The 18985-nt window shown below is 33.1% G+C and overlaps 1 protein-coding gene across 5 annotated transcripts in view; it reads left to right on the forward strand.

The window, feature by feature from the left end:
* The first annotated feature begins 385 nt into the window (after nt 1–385).
* The window catches only part of LOC128683783 (ras-related protein Rab-37-like), a 36126-nt gene continuing 17526 nt past the window's right edge, over nt 386–18985 (forward strand). For 2 of the 5 annotated variants that reach the window (XM_053769729.1, XM_053769731.1), the window contains exon 1: nt 12544–12757. Coding sequence is in view for 1 of the 5 variants with exons in the window: in XM_053769732.2 (XP_053625707.1) it covers nt 756–761; nt 6718–6882; nt 8476–8586 (282 nt within the window). In the remaining 4 variants the exon portion in view is untranslated. Of the gene's footprint in view, nt 762–6717; nt 6883–8475; nt 8587–12543; nt 12758–18985 lie in introns of those variants that run through there. The other 3 variants (XM_053769732.2, XM_053769730.1, XM_053769733.2) reach the window with 3 other exon arrangements.

The following is an 18985-nucleotide window of genomic DNA, read 5'->3' on the forward strand; positions in this document are numbered from 1 at the left end:
ATCAAATAAAAAAATCGAAAGTGAATTGTAAAAGTATCCAAATCGGTTCACCCGTTGATGAGCGATTATGCCACGTACACAGACAGACAGGCACATCTAGCTGTCAAACTTATATTACCCCTCTTTTTGCGTCGGGGGTTAAAAAGAGATCGCGCTTACAAGGTATTATACTTCATGTTTCAGTATATGGATTTACCAAGAATAATCTCAAGATACATTAATTTATAATGTGAAAACCTCAATCTCTTGTGTAGCTGTGCATCTCACACATACGAATCCAATCATTCACCCTACTCACACAATCAAACCCTATATCTACTATTCTCTTGGGATTTGTTCCTACAATGCTGGATGTCGCACACAAGCGTGAAAATTCGCGGGAAATTCAACCTTAAAACTATGGTGTACTTCTCAATGTGCCCTACATTTACCGATCCGAAAGATAACCTCAAAATTTGAGTTTTTGACCCGTAGAAATCATGTTACGTTGTGTTGATCGTTACAGTTGCGTTTTCAGGTTATAAAAAATGATATTGTGACGTGTTTCAATGGTTATTTATAGTTATTTATCGGATTAACTTGTAAGTGTTAATGTGTATCGAATTTAGGGAGGTTCTCTCGATTCTGTGTTGGATGTAGCCTTTGATCTTGGATTGAGGGATGTGTCAATTACATTGTGGACTACTTGTGGTTGGTTTATGATACTGTGGTGTATATTGTGACCGACGTGGGGGTGAGGCTGATCGAGACACGAAATGAGTGTAAGTTCCTTATTCCTTTAGCAAAATTTTAGGAACCCTAGGTAAATGCCTATACCTATACCCTAGGTAAGTACCCTAGGCACATATTGTAAAGTAAGTTCAAAAAAGTATTGTACATACTTATTTACTAATTTTAGTTTAACTTCGGAATTTTAAAAATAATATGATAAATCTTTTAAAGGCTCTATCTACACTTTTTGTCAGTTTGGTATTACTTTTTCAAGGCCGTTGTACCACTGTCGACTTTGACGTTAACTTTCACCTATGTAGATAAAAAGCAAAGTACGCCATTTTATTATATAAACGGCGGTGCGCAGAATAAAGTTAACGTCAAAGTTGATTGGTGCAATCCGCTCTTCAAGGAAGTCCAAGGAAATTGAATAGTTAAATTAATCGTGCGACTTGTTTTTCTAAACTTGTAAGAAGTTTATTCAATATTCCATTAAGTGAATAAGAGTATATATTTATTATTTTTTAATGAAAAAAAAATACAAAAGATGTCATTTAATATAGAAACTTTTGTACTTAGTAACTAGTATTTTCCCTTTAGGCTGTAAAAAAGAGAAAGTTTCTTTTCAAAAATTGCGTAACCAACAAGAATTATCCAAACATTTTAAATTCGCCCGTATTACAACCGGATAGAGTTCATGCAGGGAAACTAGGCATTCGGTCGATTGTACATACATATTGTATGACCAATTTATTGCAAATAAAATAAGCTTCTATCTTATCGATAGCTATGAAGGATAAGCTCCGAAACCATTCATATTTATTCATCTATGAATTTTTTTCATCTACTTTTATCGCAAAAATGTTGATACAACTACTAAACTACTCAACGTGAAAGTTTAGGCGATAACTGCCTTGATAATGGTACATTTTTAGGCGAATTAACTGGATTAATATCTTTGTCAGTTAGTAAGAGCCCGGCCCATTGCTTAGTTATGCTCCGTCGTCCTTTATTGCGTTGACGACGGAGAACAACGCAGAAATTGTATCTTTTCGACGTACGTCAATGTCAAAACCTATAGAAAGCAACGGAGCATAACGGAGCCGCAACCCGCATCAAGTAGCAGTAGTTCGTCTGTCACCTGGCTGTATCTCGAAAACTGCGAAAGTTGAAAAATTTACAGATGATTTATTTCTGTTGCCGCTATAACAACAAACATTAAAAACGGACTAGGTATAACGTGATGTTTTTGCCACGGTTTTGGTACGGAACCCTTCGTGCTCGAGTCTAACTCGCACTTGGCCGGATTTTTAATGAGCCTCAGAATATCGAGATATATTCCCTTTGAATTTATTCATTACATTATCATCTGTCTAATGAATGTCTAATTAATAAATTCAAGATGATAAGAATAATGTTTCCACCCGGATAAATTAATAAATCATAAAATATAAGACTGATTATCATGACTTTGCTTGTTTATGTTAACGATAAAAAAACATTATAATTAGCGTATTTGGTCAGAGGTCGAAAGTGGTTAGGACAGCACGGAGAAGAGGTGAGGTGTGGTGGTTTCTGTTACTGTGTTAGGTTAGAGCTATTTAATAGCTATTTAATTTCCGTATCTTGAAATATTGAAGCATGAATTGAAAAATATAAATGTGTTAACCATTAACGTAAAATAGTGTTAACCATACGTTAATAATACGAGAAGTTGAAAAATATATACGATTTGTATCTATTCTATTTTTATTAGTAATAGTATTAATTGATATTTGTATATCAGTGGTATTAATTATTAGTAATAAATAATAGTAATTCTCCGTCTTACTATTGGTAGAAGTATGTAAGTATTCATATTTTTCAAGCTGTTTTAGCAATACTACTTACAAGTCTGCATAATCACTGAGAGATAGCGACTTATTGAACTTTTGATTATTTACATGGAATGAGAGCTTCCTGATATTGGAATTTTCATAGCTTTAAACTTATGTCATTTGTTATTATTGATTTTATCGAAGATTGTTAAATCATCCCAAACAAAAATACGTGTGTAAAATATTGTATAATTCTAAAATAATCAAAGTATTATGAGAGACTTGTAAAATTTACCTATTTGATTGAATTTCGTATTGTGTAAGTTCAATATTGATTTCCGTTCAATTTTCCGTTACATGTCTCGGCATATTTCCCACAACGTATCCTGTTCTATTTCCTGCAATTTAACGTGTACCGCTTCCAGCCAAAATGTCCAATCCCGTGTTTTGTGTCTCACTTTAAAAATGACGAAGTTTCATACGAACTTACACCCTCTATTTCTTATTTATAAAAAGTGTTTAAATTAATTTAATTTGTATCTATGTATGTATGTATAGATTAAGTTTAATTTTAATTTGCTATTTTTCCCATTTCCACTGAAGAACTAAAGATGTAATCATATTTTTTTCATTAAATATATTTTGCATTTGAAATAAAATGTTTGAAATGTTTTTTTTTATAGATGATTATAAAGACCTAGTTTTCCAAATACATACTGTATATGTAGGTATTAGTAATATTAGAAAAATCTTTGACCATTTTATTTTCAGTGTACGAAACAATTATTGTGTCGAGATCCCTCACCCTACAGGCGGTGGTTTCAACCCTTGTCTGTATTAGGACGGCGCGCGGCGTCGTGACTGGAATAGACAGCGCTCACCAGTTGAATGAGGGGTGACATTGACCTATTTCACCCCCACATCCGGGGGTGAGATGTATACCCCAATCTTAAAATGCAAAATGTCGTAACTGCTTACTCTATATGCATATTAGATGTTGATGGAAAACATTCTCGTATGTTTTTCCAATTTGTTTTATATTTGAATAAAAATGATAACGTGTCGTTTCAGTTTTTATCTACTCATTTGCGACGTTGTCGGTGTATATAGTTATTCAATATATATTATATAAGAGGCCTATGTCCCATGACATGATGGGGGAAAACTCCAGCAATATTGCTTAATAATAATTTCAAAAAAGAATTAACGGCCCGTCTAATCAAAGAAAATCATTTATCGCGTGTGACACCTTTCCGCACGATTTAGAACTAGGGAAAACTTGGTGAAAATCAGTGCGTCGTCGTATGGCGCCACGCCGGCGACTTTCCCATAACTTTTCGTTGCTATTTGCTATATCACTTTCTGTTGACTGTGGACAGATGGCGCTAAACGACCACAAAAAGATGCAATGAATGTTTTACAAGCTTTTGTTCTTGCAATGTATACATGTAGTACGTATGAATGTTTGGGTTGAAACTTGCAACTAAATTTTGATTTTCAATCGATTAGACCGATTTATGTATAGTTGTTTTAATTGTATAGCAATGGATTATTATGAACTGCATGACTTGTATCTAAGATCAGCTCCTGACGAGGGGACTCCTCAATGGTCTTATGCATACTATAATAAGACAAAAATTAGCTATTCCCAGAATACGCAGAAATTAAATTTCCTTGCACTAAAATGGTAGACGTATCTAATTAAATAGATTGTAATTTCTTAAAGACAACAAATAAATCAACATAACTTTGATAAAGCCCCGTGATCATAGTTCGCTATGTAAAGTCCAACATACGTGTCACAATTCATACATAATCATAACGCGGCTGTCTGTCCGTCTGTCACGCACGCACGTCACGTGTCACGTCCTTTGTCCCTCCGCATATTGTGTTATGAATAGATAACACACTGGGTTGAATTTAACCTATATAATATAAAGGTGTTATTCAAACGGACTACATCATAAGTTAATCTGTGTTTCATAAACATCGACCTTTGCTAATGTAATACAACATATAAAAAATATTTCACCTTTCCATAACAGAGGATTGGTCAATTTGTAGGTTTAAAAATATTACTTTTTTTATGTACTACCAAACAGGCCGCATGCCCGTTTGGGCATGAAGAAGAAATGAGAGTGCTGTCCCACTTTTTAGGATTTGCAGTGAGAAGCAAGAAAATCGCCATTTTTTGTACTAAACTTAACTTTAGTGTCTAAACTAACGTTATTTGTAAATTAGGTCATTTAATTTTTCAATATTTAGCTATTGAGGTTTTATTAAAAGTACTTATGAAAAAAAACTAATTAAATATTTAATTTGCGTTTTATTTTCTATTGACATTGACGATAGAATCCCTTTTTACTCATTAGGTTGCAAAATCCCGCTTTGCCAAAAAAAATCTGGCAACATTGTCTTTAACCCTTCAATCAAACCGCAACACAACACTGCAAGCACTGCTGTTTAGCAATAGATGGGAGTGAGGTACCCATGCAGACGACCTTTAAGTTTGTAGCAAGGCCAACTGTGATGATTTCGTTCCATATTTTCCAAACCTTCTGCATAAAAACTCAGACTAAGTAAACAGGTCACCATAAAGTGATCTTTTCATCACTACATCTGCACTGCATAACATATATCAGATGTCTCTCTTTCCACGTGAGTCGTAAATTTTACGACTGTGCTGTATATGGGGTAAGCTCCAGTTATTCCATCCATTACAGTATAATATTGAAACGTTGACGACTTAGGTTGACGATAAGAATAGTCATAATTTCATTCATAGTTAAAATTTTGTGAGAATCATGATGATCTGACAGTTGGCACAATGCCAGGATTTTTATCAATTTTTGTAACTTGAAACAGGTATAGCAGGAAAACCCATATTGAAAATTAATCCGGTATACAAGTACTAAAATATCTCTTTGACGCATCTCGATGTTGCAGAATTTAATATCCTTTAGATTATACTCGCAGTGAAGTACATACAACATCATGTGACACTGTACATTTTATTTTGAAAGCTATTACTACGAGATAAAGGTTAGTGTTGGGTAGCTTTGTGTAGAGTTGATAGTACTTTCGAATATATCCCTTAATTGCTCAATATGATCGATAGAGCCTTTGAAGGTTCATTGTATCAGTGGAATTTGATTACACGGAAGTAATATGACGCTTACCTGGGGTTATAGGTGCGCGAAGTAATGCTGCAATACGATGCGACGACACAATACTTGCATGAGTGATAATTCCCGTGAATTAGTATTAAGGAGGATTTATATGAAATGCTGGAGGGTAATAAAACTTGAAATAACACATAAAGTACACATCTGTCTATACAAATATGTACAAGAATCTGTTTACCTGTTTTTAAACCCCAAAGGGCAAAAACAAGAAGCGAAAGTTTGTATGAATGACTCCAGATGAACGGACTTTATTCTTATTTAATTCTTATTTCTCTTTTTTTATTGTACCTAAAATAAAATTGATTCAGAATATGTTCTAATTGAAGTTTTTAACTAATTAAGAGCTAAAACTTTTCTGTTCTGTTCATGAGTTCTGTTCACGTATAAAATCAAAAATATTCTTACACATTTTGTAAACCAGATCACAATTTGTAAATAAGGAAACGCCTGTGAAAATCGAACGTAATTACGTTTTCTGGAGTGTGACGTTCAACAATTTTCCCCTGTTTGAACTTGTCTGCCTCCATAATGTTGGATAAAATGAAAGGAGTGCTTCAAAGAATATGCGTTATTTGACACTCAGGACCATCGGCACTCAAATAATTTAACAGACTTTAAATAACACAGAGACAAAGTACACCGTGGCACAGTAGCACCCTCTCAGGTTTACAGGTTGTTACAAAATAACTATATACATACGAAGTGGTAATACCTTGGATAGATCCTTCATGCGAAGTTTCAAGTTAATATTTACACTTCTACAAAGAGTGCTCGTAAGGAGGTTATCATATTCGTTATAGTGGATACGGTCACGCGACTGCTAGCTGTCTTTTAGAAGTTTTAATGTTAATTTAAAACTTTGCATGACGGAACTTCCCTAGATACCGTATCTTGCCACTTCATATGTATCTATTTTGTAACAGTATTTGTGAAGATTTCGATTTCGACAATTAGATTGTATTTCGGATCGTACAATTTTTAAATACTTTTAAATTTCTCTCCAGCAAATGGCCACAGATGACAGTATGAGCGATGACGTGTTTGAGGACGACACCCTGAGGGCTCCAGCTCAGAGGGGCACCCCCTCCCCCACCGGCTACAGAGACTACCAACCCCCCGCCGAGACTCCGGCGAAGACCTACAACGATGACGATGTTCCTATTCATAAGGTGATTTCATTATTTTATTTATTTTCTGTCTCCAGTTCTGTGTGTAAATACGTCAGATTGAATGAAAATGTGAAGAATAACGGACACAGTTAATTTGCAAATCGTACTTGAAAGTTCATTCGTAACTAATTTTTTTACGATGACTATTCTATCACGAATCTGTAAAATCCAATTTTTCAAATTTGAAGTTAAATTATAGTAGTATATTCAAAAATCTTTATTCATCACTTATTGACGTCGAAAATTTTAGTTAACTTAGTCTATTGCAAACTTTCAAAGCACATGTGAAGAAAAAGCGGCACAACAAACTTCACCGCAGCCTTTTCTCCAAAGACGGCAATTAACACAATTAAATGTAGGTCATATAAGCATGAAAGATAAACAAATGTCTGTCTTTAATTTTGTGATACTAACGAGGTTCGGTAACTTGGTGGAACCTATTAAAAATACAAATTGCTGTCGATAACTTCGCCTTGATTCTTGTTAAGAAAAGTTTAATAGAAGTAAAGTCAATTTCTTTCTTCCTTTTAGGGTTAAAGTCAATTTTTTGATCCAAGTGTTTGTGTAAATATTATAAGGTTTTTCTGTAAAATTCGGGTAATTTTAGATTTATTGTATTTTTTTATTATTTTTGTTTATTTCTGTAATTATTTTTAGTAGAAAGTAAAACCACATATTAAAATATCAACACCTAAATTATCTAAGCATCCGACATCTAAAATCAATAATCAATGAAGTAAAAAATCGTAAAGAGTTATTATTTCTATGGTAAAAACGTCCAGATTAAAAATGGTTTTACGATGAGTAAACCTGGCTACTTTTTAGCCCAATTTACCCCTGAGCTTTTGCTCGGGATAACCCATGATTAGACACGGATTTCTTGAAGAAAAAAACGGTTATTTTCACACACACCTTACCTATGGATCTAAGAGGCTGCAACCCCTCGATCACTAAAAGTGCCAATAAACTTGGCACGGAACCCATTGCGCATGAATCCAATTCGCACTCGAGGAATCTTTATTAACTTGTGAATCTTGTTAGTAAAAACTCTGTTATTGCAACTTTAGCCGGAGCTTATTATTTTTTATATCCTTAATTAACTTTCCTAATTAGTTATATCAAAATTAGGAACATAGTTAATTATTTATTGCGAGTATTTTGTAATGCTGGAAATACCTTTATGCATTTTTTGTAATATAATTTTACTGAGTAGTTATTTTTCAAAGTAATTTGTTTTGTGTCTATAAGAATTATAACAATTTCTTGTACACCGAAATACTAGAAACAAGCAGTTTTGCTAGTCGAACGACTTATAATATATTAATCACTTATACACCATAGTTTCACGACAAATGGTGCGAAATTTGTGGGCCACTATATACCTCCCTCTCGATTGACTTTTACAAGCTATTTAATTTTTTAAGTGAATACTTGTTTAGCGGCGTTGTGCATTTATTGTGATGGGTAAAAATTAAACTCGCGTCAAACACGTAATGATCTAAAATTCGTAAGACGTCAAAAATGCACAATGTTAATATTCAAGTTTTCACTTTTGCCGACACTCGCGCATTACAACCCGTTTTTTTTTTTCAGACGATCCTACTGGGCGATAGTGGCGTCGGCAAAACGTCCCTCCTTGTCCAATTCGAGACGGGAAAGTTTCAGTCCGGGAACTTCTCCGCTACAGTCGGAATAGGATTCACGGTGAGTGGACATTAAGGCTTAGTTCCATTGCATGCAAGTACTTTTTATGTTTCCACATTTAACATTCTACTATTTATTTTCTATTTATTTTCAACTTTGAATGAAGTACCTATATCTCTTATTAACGTCGAGTACCTATTTCATTTACTGCCCCTTGCGTAAGCGCAAGGTATCCTCGTCTTACTTCAAAATGCGGTCTATTTTTACAAGCTTTTTTTTAACTTGCAATGTACTATGTCTCTATGTATGATCTTAGACTATTACGGAATCTGTCAACTAAATTTTATACACATGTTTAGTGGATGATAATGTATTAATAAGATTGACCAAGACCAGAAGACCAGACATGGAAAATCTTTAACGATTTACTGCACGCATGGGCATGCATTTTTTTGACACACATTGAAGACTATAAGATCTCACTGACAACAATAAAAATGTATTTTTTTTTTATAAAAAACTTATTTAAATACTACCTCGGTCTAAACTATCGACATCTATACCTACTCGCTTTAAACCTGTGATTTAATTAATATACTTAAAAATCAATTGTGTGCGGATGCACACATTCTAAATAATGGTCTATCAGGTACCTACTACCTATGCGGTTGTGAAATGAAGCATTAACTTCGCATAGCTTCTGTAGTCCTAGTACTTTCGCCTATATTAATATTGACGCTGAACTACGCGGAGTAGGAAACTACTCCCATATAAGGAGTGGAGATCCTTTGCTGGTCAGTATCCATTATCGTAAGTGCTTCAGATGTTTACTGTAGCTTCAATCGAATGTATGTACGAATGTTTTTAAGTACTAATAAAAATTGTATGTTTTCGGTAAGTTAAATTATATATTTTTTTAACAAGAAAACCTTGCCAATAATATGTTATATTTATAAAATTGTACAAAACTCTGTTGGTGATCGAAATAAAAATAATTATAAAGAAAACTGTTTGTTTTTACTTAGTGTTATTATGTACTTACTTTTAGTCTGTTGCTATATTGTTACCTACTTACTATATATTTATACAGTCGAAGTGTGTTATTCAGGCTATATTCTATCCATGTAGGTGGGTACCAAATTTCATTGGTACCTAAGTTTTACGCGATTGACTAACAAAAAAAAATAACTTACATATACAAAACTTCATATATTTATGAAATTATATACTTAGCTATGTTTTATACAAAACTAGCAATTGCTCGAATATTCGCAGCACGTATTAATCTCTCTGTCTGTCTGTTCGTTAATTACTAACTGTTAGGTTATTTTTGCAAGCTATTTAAACCATCTCCAAGTGTCATTATAACGCTGTAATAACACGAGCTGAATCGTGTAAGGGTGAATCGCCGCTAAATATAGCTCAGCAAAGTCGGTCGTCTATAAACACCGATTCTGCTTAAGTGACCATGCATGTCACCCTCACCCGCTGGGCTTGAGAAAGGGTAGAAAATAAATTCAGTGGGCAAAATATTTGTATTGAAAAAGAAAAATACACTGCACACAAATACACTAATATATTCTAAAGCTGTGAGTGTACACAGCTAATAGCAATAGAGCGCGAAAGCTAGTATTATATAAATGCCCCGCCCTCGAGTCGGGACTTAATCTTAAAACTAATATTAAACATATTTTATTAACATATTCAAAAAAACCTAGGTATATTTTTAATACGATTTGCATTTCAGAAATAAACGGTTATCACATTAAACATAATAATTTTCTTTAATTTTATCGTTATTCCCAAATTTCGGCGAAAACCCATCTATAAATTTGGTATGCGCCAGACATTTTGGGAAGAAAATGGGGAAAACCTGGGCGAAAACCCATCTTTGTTTAAAAATATTGTAACTGGTCAACGACTGGTAAACACCATAGCTTTTTGTGGTAGTGCCAATATTTTTCTAAAGGGCATGGGGAACTCATCACAATCTCTTAAATTGAGAGATCCTTAAAAATCGATTTATTTTCATTACAGACTTTTCAAATCAGATTACAAGATGAAAAACGAAATTCGATCTTTCAAGAGGCCACTTGGCTAAGATTTCTTATTTACGTTACCCCCGGTCGCCAGGGAAAACTTTAATCTGCCGAATTAAATGGACCTCATCAATTTACTAAGTTGTACGGCCTTCGATGGCTCTTCAATCTAAATACTTGGTATTAATGGGATTGGATCAACATTTTATATTAAGTACATATTTTTTGATGACGATAAATCTACCTATCTCAGATTTCGTGCTGCTGTATGAATTTCAGGATAAATAATGTCATATCGTACAGTCAACCACATTTACTACACTAGAGTGTAACTAGAAATAAATAAAAATGTCAAGTTACCTTGCACGGATTTCTCTCTCTCTCATCATGGTATCTTCCCCAGGAGTTGAGCGTCGGAACTCAGGTTTCGTTTTCCAACAGTTTCGTCTCCAATTCGCACGGTCGTCGGCATCCTGCACGAATATCTATGTCATATTTCTACCAGCGAAATAGTATATGGTTATGTTTTAGTCGTAAATCGAATTGGGTCAATCTAAAGTCGACCTTAGATTTTGCTAGATTTAGTCAAAAGCATAGTGAACATACACATCTACACAGATTATTTATTATTTAATATTATTCTATAAAAAATTATCGAAATCTAGAGAAGCTTTTTCATTTTCACAGTCATTTTGAAACATAAATACAACCTCCATTTTAGTTGCCTTTGTGAGCAACTGGAGCACTTTACTCGGCCAAAAAGAAAAATTATCTAATATAATTTTCTTTGATGAACCAGAGAAAGTTCACGATTTGGATTTACTTTGGCTAAAGGCACAACCTTGTTAATTTTGTTCAAACAACTTCTACTTACCACACTTTACGAGGTGAATTAGCTGGTATAGACTATGTAGAATAGATTGCTATAATTGAATTAGAAAAAGGTATTGTGATGGTTGGGGAAAACACTAAAACTTCTCTGAATATATGACACAATTACAACACAATATGATAAAATTAAATAGTCTTTATTCTAAAAACAATTACACTGTGTTAATAACTATAGAATTGTCAAGGAAGGAAATTTCTAGAAGAGAATCGCACATCATCGCTTCCTAGGAGTATATTGTAATAATTCCGGAAATCCTATTTCCATGGTGCACAGTAACATACATACAAACCATATACTCTATCATGCTGTAAAATAAAATAATACATGCAAATGCATGCAGCGGTCGAGGCAAATTGGATCTACTTATATGTACTTGTATACAATCAGGGCGATTTCCCGCCAATTTAATGGAATATCGATTGGAAAGGCTCGTGCTACTTGTGCTCGTTACATCATATAATCGATAACAATAGTAATAGTGGAGTGATAGGTAGTTATCAAATCAGATTTCGATTTTTACGTCTGAATTATTAAAATATTTTAGAACACATTTTGTTTTGTCCAAATGTCCAAAACAAAATTTGGCTTAAAATATTTTCTATATTATTATTAATTCAGACGTAAACATCTTACTTAAAATGAATGGGTTTGCTTTTGAAACTCGGTTAAATTTTAAACTGACTTTAATCTGCATGCATTAACTTAACCGTTATTAATTATTCTGTACCTTAATGGAAAAGATAAGTTTTCATTATACGTATGTATAGTGTTTCCAATAATCGTCATTATTGTATATAAACTTATATTTATTGTATTACTTAAAAAAACACGATGATGAAATAAAATTTCATATTTAATTTTAACGTTTCATATTTTTTAAACCACATTTCAGACAAACATTTGTCAATTTTAGCCAAATATACGATCTGTATGTGAACGTTAGACGCAGATATAATGAATTTTGCAACAATTAATTCTGTTACAAACCACATCCAATTTGCGTCGAGCTGAGGCAATAGCTCAATGCCGTATCCAGAGAGACGGGCAGGAGCGGGGGGAGCCAGGAGCGGTCCAGCATCCAGGACCGCCAGTCATAGGACTACGCGAAGTCCCGACGCACATACCCGGGAAAACGCGGGAAGTTTCTATTTTCGCGCCCATTGTTTTCAAAAGTTGACGTTCTTTGTTTAATTGCGAACTCTGCTGTAAAAGCTTGTCTTTGATTAAATTACAGTTTTTAAAATTGGAATCTGACTTTAGTGATTTGTGCTCGTATTTGTGACATTAATTGGTGTTGTTGGTAAACCAAGATTATTTATAATCTCTTATTAGTCTTAATAAATAAATTGGTTGTTGAACATGAGACGCATAATTGGCATTTGGAATAGAAGTACTTAATTTAATTAATTAAGAAAAATAAACAATGTATACCTAAGACAATTAAATTTATTTGGTAATTAAATAGCAAAAACCTGTTTGATTTTTCACAAAGGTGACATCGTGTTAATTACATTGGCTATGCAAGACTGAGCTAATTGGTCAGAGGATCGATCTCATACGGCTTGTTACGAAAAACATTATTACTGCTAAGCGCTATTGCAAAAAAAGTATATTAAATATTAACATGTATTTTATTATTAGTATTTTATTCTTCAAAGAGTGTTCGACAAAATCACAATGCTAACATTTTTTATTAATATTAATTGTGCAACTGAAAATTATAATTTTTAATCCGTGAAATTCTAATTAATGCTTATTCATATTTTTCTAGTATGTTTTAGCTTATTTAAGTTTGTTATGTTACTTTTTTGCGCCGCACAATTTATTTATTCCGTTTATCCTAATGGTTAGCTGGGAGAGAATGCTTTTATTTGTTTATTTTTGCTTGGAACAATAAAGTTTTATAAATCAATACATAAAAAATAAATATAGTCATCCTTTGTGAAATATAACCGGACCAAAGTACCTACATCACTAGTGCATTAAAATTATAACAGCTTTCGCTATAATCCGTCTGAGCTGCCGTCCATGCTCAATAGTCTCATCGATTACCGATTTACCCGCGTACGTTCACATATGTAATGAACATGAGAGAAAAATATACATAATATTTATTTAAATATGATTCAATGGAGGTCTTGAAATTATTCTTATTATCCTTACATATTTAAAAACAAAATCCTAAGCCGCGTTTGTCTGTCGGTTCGCGTTAAACTGAAAAACTACTGCGCGGGTTTTTATGCGGTTTTCACCAATAGATAATGTAATTCCTGAGGAAGGTTTAGGTGTATAATTTACTATGTTTTACCCGAGCGAAGCCAGACGGCCGGGCCGCCAAGCGAGGCGGGCCGATAGTGATGTATATGGGAGAAAAATCATGACATTTACATAATAACGCCTCTTAAGCTCTACTCCTGATATTTCAAGATTTAAAATTGGGAGACTGATTATTTTTCATTTGATAAGAGACAAAATAATGTGAAGACTTATCTAATTGATAGTATTGAACCGCCTGACCACTGGGTATTTGACTAAACTATTTTCAAAGACTTGGCCAATAGACACAAAGGTCGGCCTGACCAAAAGCCACAAATCTTTCACGGCTTGAGAAATAAGCACAAAGATGAGCAGTTAAATAACGCTTGGTCAATTGTTACTCGCTTTGGTATTACAAGTTTAAAACAAGTGACTTCATTAGTAATCTTCGGAATTATCTTATTTATTATATTTACCGATATTCAAAATTCTTTCATCGGTAGGTAGTAACATTATTGGTGAGTGATGTAGAGTATTTACATCACTAGGGAACTTTTTATCCCGATATTTCCACAGGAACGAAGCCTGGGACGCAGCTTGTAAAAGTCAAAAACTATAATTTCAGTAAAATATTAAGACATAAACAAACTTCTTGATGTAAAATAATGAAGATGTTTGAACAAAAAAGCAAGTACTTTTACATAATAATTGTGCATTTTAGTTACAAAGCAACAAAATGTTGAAACAAAATTAATCTTTTAGGATAACCATTTTATTTGATTCTCTTTGACGTCGAGCGCAGTCTTTCAGGCTCAATATAAAATTACATGACGCTTTTAAAGTCTCGTGAACAAATTGCAAGTTGTAAAAAAGTCAATTACTTTCTGGGAAAAGAAGAAAATAACGTTAAAATTTATAGGGATTTTATTTTCCGAATGTTGTTAGTAGTTAGTTGACAAATTGATATTATTTATTATTTACATATATTTGAAAGCATTGTCATTATCACAGTATTTTTCACTAGTGTTTCTATTAACATAAGGCCTTTGAATAGTCATCAATACAAAAAATTTACAACTAGCCTATTTTGATTGCGTTAAATTAATTCCAAATAAAAAAACCACGATAAAAATCGCGGTTATATATAGCATATGTAAATAATATCATTATATATGATCAATATACTACCAAAATCCTGAGGTGGAACCCGCTATATTTAAAACGAAACATCAAATTTATCTATTCCCTCGGGTGAAACCCACCCTGGGTTGCTAGTATTTCACAAGCTCATGCTCAATAAACAATATAGACTCAGTCACCTGCGACGCATTGTCTGGGCTCATTCGTGCGGCCTATCTGACGATACACGCGCGGCGTCATCATACTGTCCAGTCTGCGTGTTTTATATTCATTCATCGATTTATTTAACAGTTGATGTACCTACACAGAGAAACACGAAAGAAAAGTAAATAGGTTTTTTAAATTGAATTTACAAAACAATCACGTTTAAAAATAAAAAAATCAAAATTTCCCAAAATTCTTTAGTCGGCTGCATATCAAGTTACCCGGATTTATGCCGCGGTAATAGGTCCGAGTTTGCAATGTATTTAATATATGATATAAATAACATATAGGTACAATATTTAACATCATTGTGATAATTCGGAGACTGTAACAATGTTGCTGGAAATAACAAAAATTGAAAATTTGGTTACTATTGTTATAAAGATGTAAGCGTTTGTGAATTTCTATGTATTCGGAACCGATTTCAAAAAATTTTTCGCCATTAGAAAGGTACATTATCCAAGATTATATTTCATCTCAAAATTCCCACGGGAGTGAAGCCCCGGGCAACATCTAGTAAAAGTAACTAAAATTTTTAAACAACTCTTATTAAGAAGTCATCAGTATAGTCGCAAGAAGATTTTTTTCTTATATATACTCACTTCGCCGGCTGGCAGAGATTTAATATCCGTTATACAGGAGCTCTTCATGCCTGCAGGAAGTCATTAACTGCCAGGGTGGTTATACTGGTTTTAATATTTAAATTGTGAATTTATCGGACTGAGAATACAAGCAGGAGAATGGAAACTTTATTTTTTTTTAATATTAAAATTATTGGTGGTGCAGAAATTATGTATGTACCTACATATTTTTTATTAAGTTCTTTCACTAGTGGATATTGGACTAGTCTTGGACGTTTATCTATATATGTATTTTTATATAATATATGTTGAATTAAACGTCCAACGAGTATCGTTGAGTTAGTATCCCATAACACAAGTCTCGAATTTACTTTTCTCCTAATATATTTATTCATGTTATTAGTTCTTTCCTAATTTAGTTCTTTCTCATCTTCGCGTGGTAGGTACGAGTTGGGAGACGGGACGCCCAAACCCATACTCAACGTACGTAAGGCTACATATATATCTCTTACACTGACCTATAGGACAGTGTTAGAGATATATGTGTAGCCTTATGTATATATGCCTTGCTATTTATATTTTTATTTTATATATGTAGTTATTATTGTATTTTAGTATGTGGTAGTATTTGTGTTTTAATTACTTTTTGCGCCGCACAACTTTTCTCTGTTTCTCCTAATGGTTAGCTGGGAGAGAATGCTTATAGCATTAAGTTCGCCATTTGTTTATAAGTATGTTTTTACTTGGAACAATAAAGTTTTATAAATAAATAAACCAAAAATGAATATTTCTATTCTATGGGGAAGCACACGTCCGGAAAATGTATATTTCTCTCTTTTACCTTTAATCAAATTACTAAAGCCGGTATTCATTTTGTAAACATAGTATTGCCTACAAAACATGTAACTGTTTACAAAGCATACAACTTTCTCTAAAATATAAACCGAACTGCGTTTTGCAGCGAGTGAGTTGACCATCCTTGATTGCATCAAATCTGAGCATTTCAGGTTTTCCTGAAACCCCTTTGAACACGAATGTCTAGCAAACAAACAGCCGGACTAAATAACACAACTCTGAATGCCGCCTTTGACGTTACCAGCATTTCCTCTATTTCCACTGCACATTTCCCTGTGTCGTTTATTGTTTATCAACTTGTTACCAAGTAATTGTTTTGAAACATTCAAGTAATACCAGTCTCATTGATAAAAGACAACAAATCGATAAAGAGATAATCATGGATTTAGTAAGTACTTCCTTGTACCGTAGTACCTATTAATTCCATGGTAGATAATAACTTAAAATTTTAAGAAACTTCCGACTCCGAAGTTTTTGGCATCCTCTCATCTGCTAGAAAAGAGCTTATAGATTCTAAACACACATTTTTCAAACATAGTTAAGAACACTCTCGATTAAATTGTCTTTCAAATGAAAAAATCTAGATCAAATTCGATTCATTCTTTTTCCTTCTATGATGCCACAGACAGGCATACAGATAGACAGTAAATTTATAACTCCCTTCCTTCTGTCGTCATGGGTTAAAAACAATTTTATCGACTAAATTTTTCTTTACTTCTATGTACGTTTTTCGATAGATACATTAACCTTGGTGGTCGGTTGATTTATAAAGTTGATCACTTTTATGAGTGTTAAACTTATGACATAGGTACTTTGGCTTGTTGGTTGTATGGTAACTAAGTTATTGTTAAGTTACTCGTGTCACTAATGTGAAAATGGTATTACCTAATGTAGAAGGAAAACACTGATATTTTTGAAATCCCACGTGACCATGCTTTGGGCCAAATTATTTCAAAATATTTACTTGGAAACGGAAATTTTGATCAGAATCAATAAATTATTTTGATTTTTGATATTTTTCATCGAACGACGGTTGAACTTTCAAAGAATTCTCATGCACTACGTGCCCACATAGGTATCTATTATGGTTTTGATTAAATCGAAATAAGTACACTTATTTATTGCAAACGAACTTTTTAGTAAAATTTATTGTTAATACACGTTATGTAGTCTTGTGTTGTTGTTTAAGTATAAAAAATATACAACACTCTATGGCGGTTTAAATCATGTAGCTAATACACATTTATTTTAACCACTGATAAAAGGGTAAAACTTTCTTTAGAATGTATTCACTGAGTTTAATTTACAATTGAGCAAAACGCCACAAATTGGTCATAGTTTGATTTCAAAAAACTGTGTACCGAACTGACAGTTGCAAAATGGTTGCAAAGTATTTTGACAGGGAAATTAATAATTGGAAAACAAAAGTTGTGCGGGAACGCGTGGCGAGCGGTCAAAAGTCAACAGCCAAATTCGATATTCAAATTCAATTCAAAATTGTTTACTTTTAACTCAAATATTTTCAGCCAGTGAACGCTTATTTTTATTGTTCCATGTAGATAAAATAATGCTGAAGAACCAAATAATTTAAAAAAAGGCTCCAGTTTTCGTTACTTACTATCGATTTTCATGTAGTAAATTATAAAAAATACAATTTTAAACTATACATTACTTATCCCATTTACATAACATGCAATTACTTCTATAGATCATTATTTACATAAAAAATGTTATCTCATCAAAATTCTCTGATCAGATTATATGAATTTCAAACTGCCTTGTTGAGTTTTTATTAGCTATCCGACCAAGTTATCTTTTTTAGAATGAAAAGGATTTTTCCTCGGATCGTTATTGAGAAATTATATCACATGCACAAACTTTATGTTTAAGTAATTTATGACGGAACTTTTGGTGGATTTTTAGTAATAAATCTTTAAAAAATTCTTGCTTTGAATTATTAGATAACGTTGTTGTTAAATTTTGTATCAAAAATGTAGCTTTTCATATCCAAAAATGCCGACTAGCTTCGAACTGCCATTGTTTCAAAACTTGCAAACAATTGACGCTGAGAGTAGAACAAAATTAGTTGTTGTTAATCGAGAAGTTACTAGTTGATGTTGATCAATGTTAGCCGCCGCCATGTTGCTTATTAATTTTAGAGAAAAGTTTATATATTGTGTTACCGTCACTCACTACGCGGGACTCTGTCTCTTAGTAATTTAAGACTTATAATCTTTTAAGATCCATTTAATGTTCAGAAACAAAATTCTCGTTGAGTTTAGGCCATATTGATGGATAGGTATCAATTATTACAAGGTAATATAATGTGCAAAATAAATTCGTCTGAAGCAGATTATCTTCAGCCGATTGAGCTGAAACATACGCGTTTATTTTGGATGAATCACGATGAGAATAGCAATTTCTCTGAAAATATTTTTTTTTAAACTTTATTTGCAAGCAAATAATGGTACCTGCACTGAAAGTATTACGGC

Source organism: Plodia interpunctella, chromosome 3, assembly GCF_027563975.2.
Source record: "Plodia interpunctella isolate USDA-ARS_2022_Savannah chromosome 3, ilPloInte3.2, whole genome shotgun sequence".
Classification (NCBI taxonomy): domain Eukaryota; kingdom Metazoa; phylum Arthropoda; class Insecta; order Lepidoptera; family Pyralidae; genus Plodia; species Plodia interpunctella.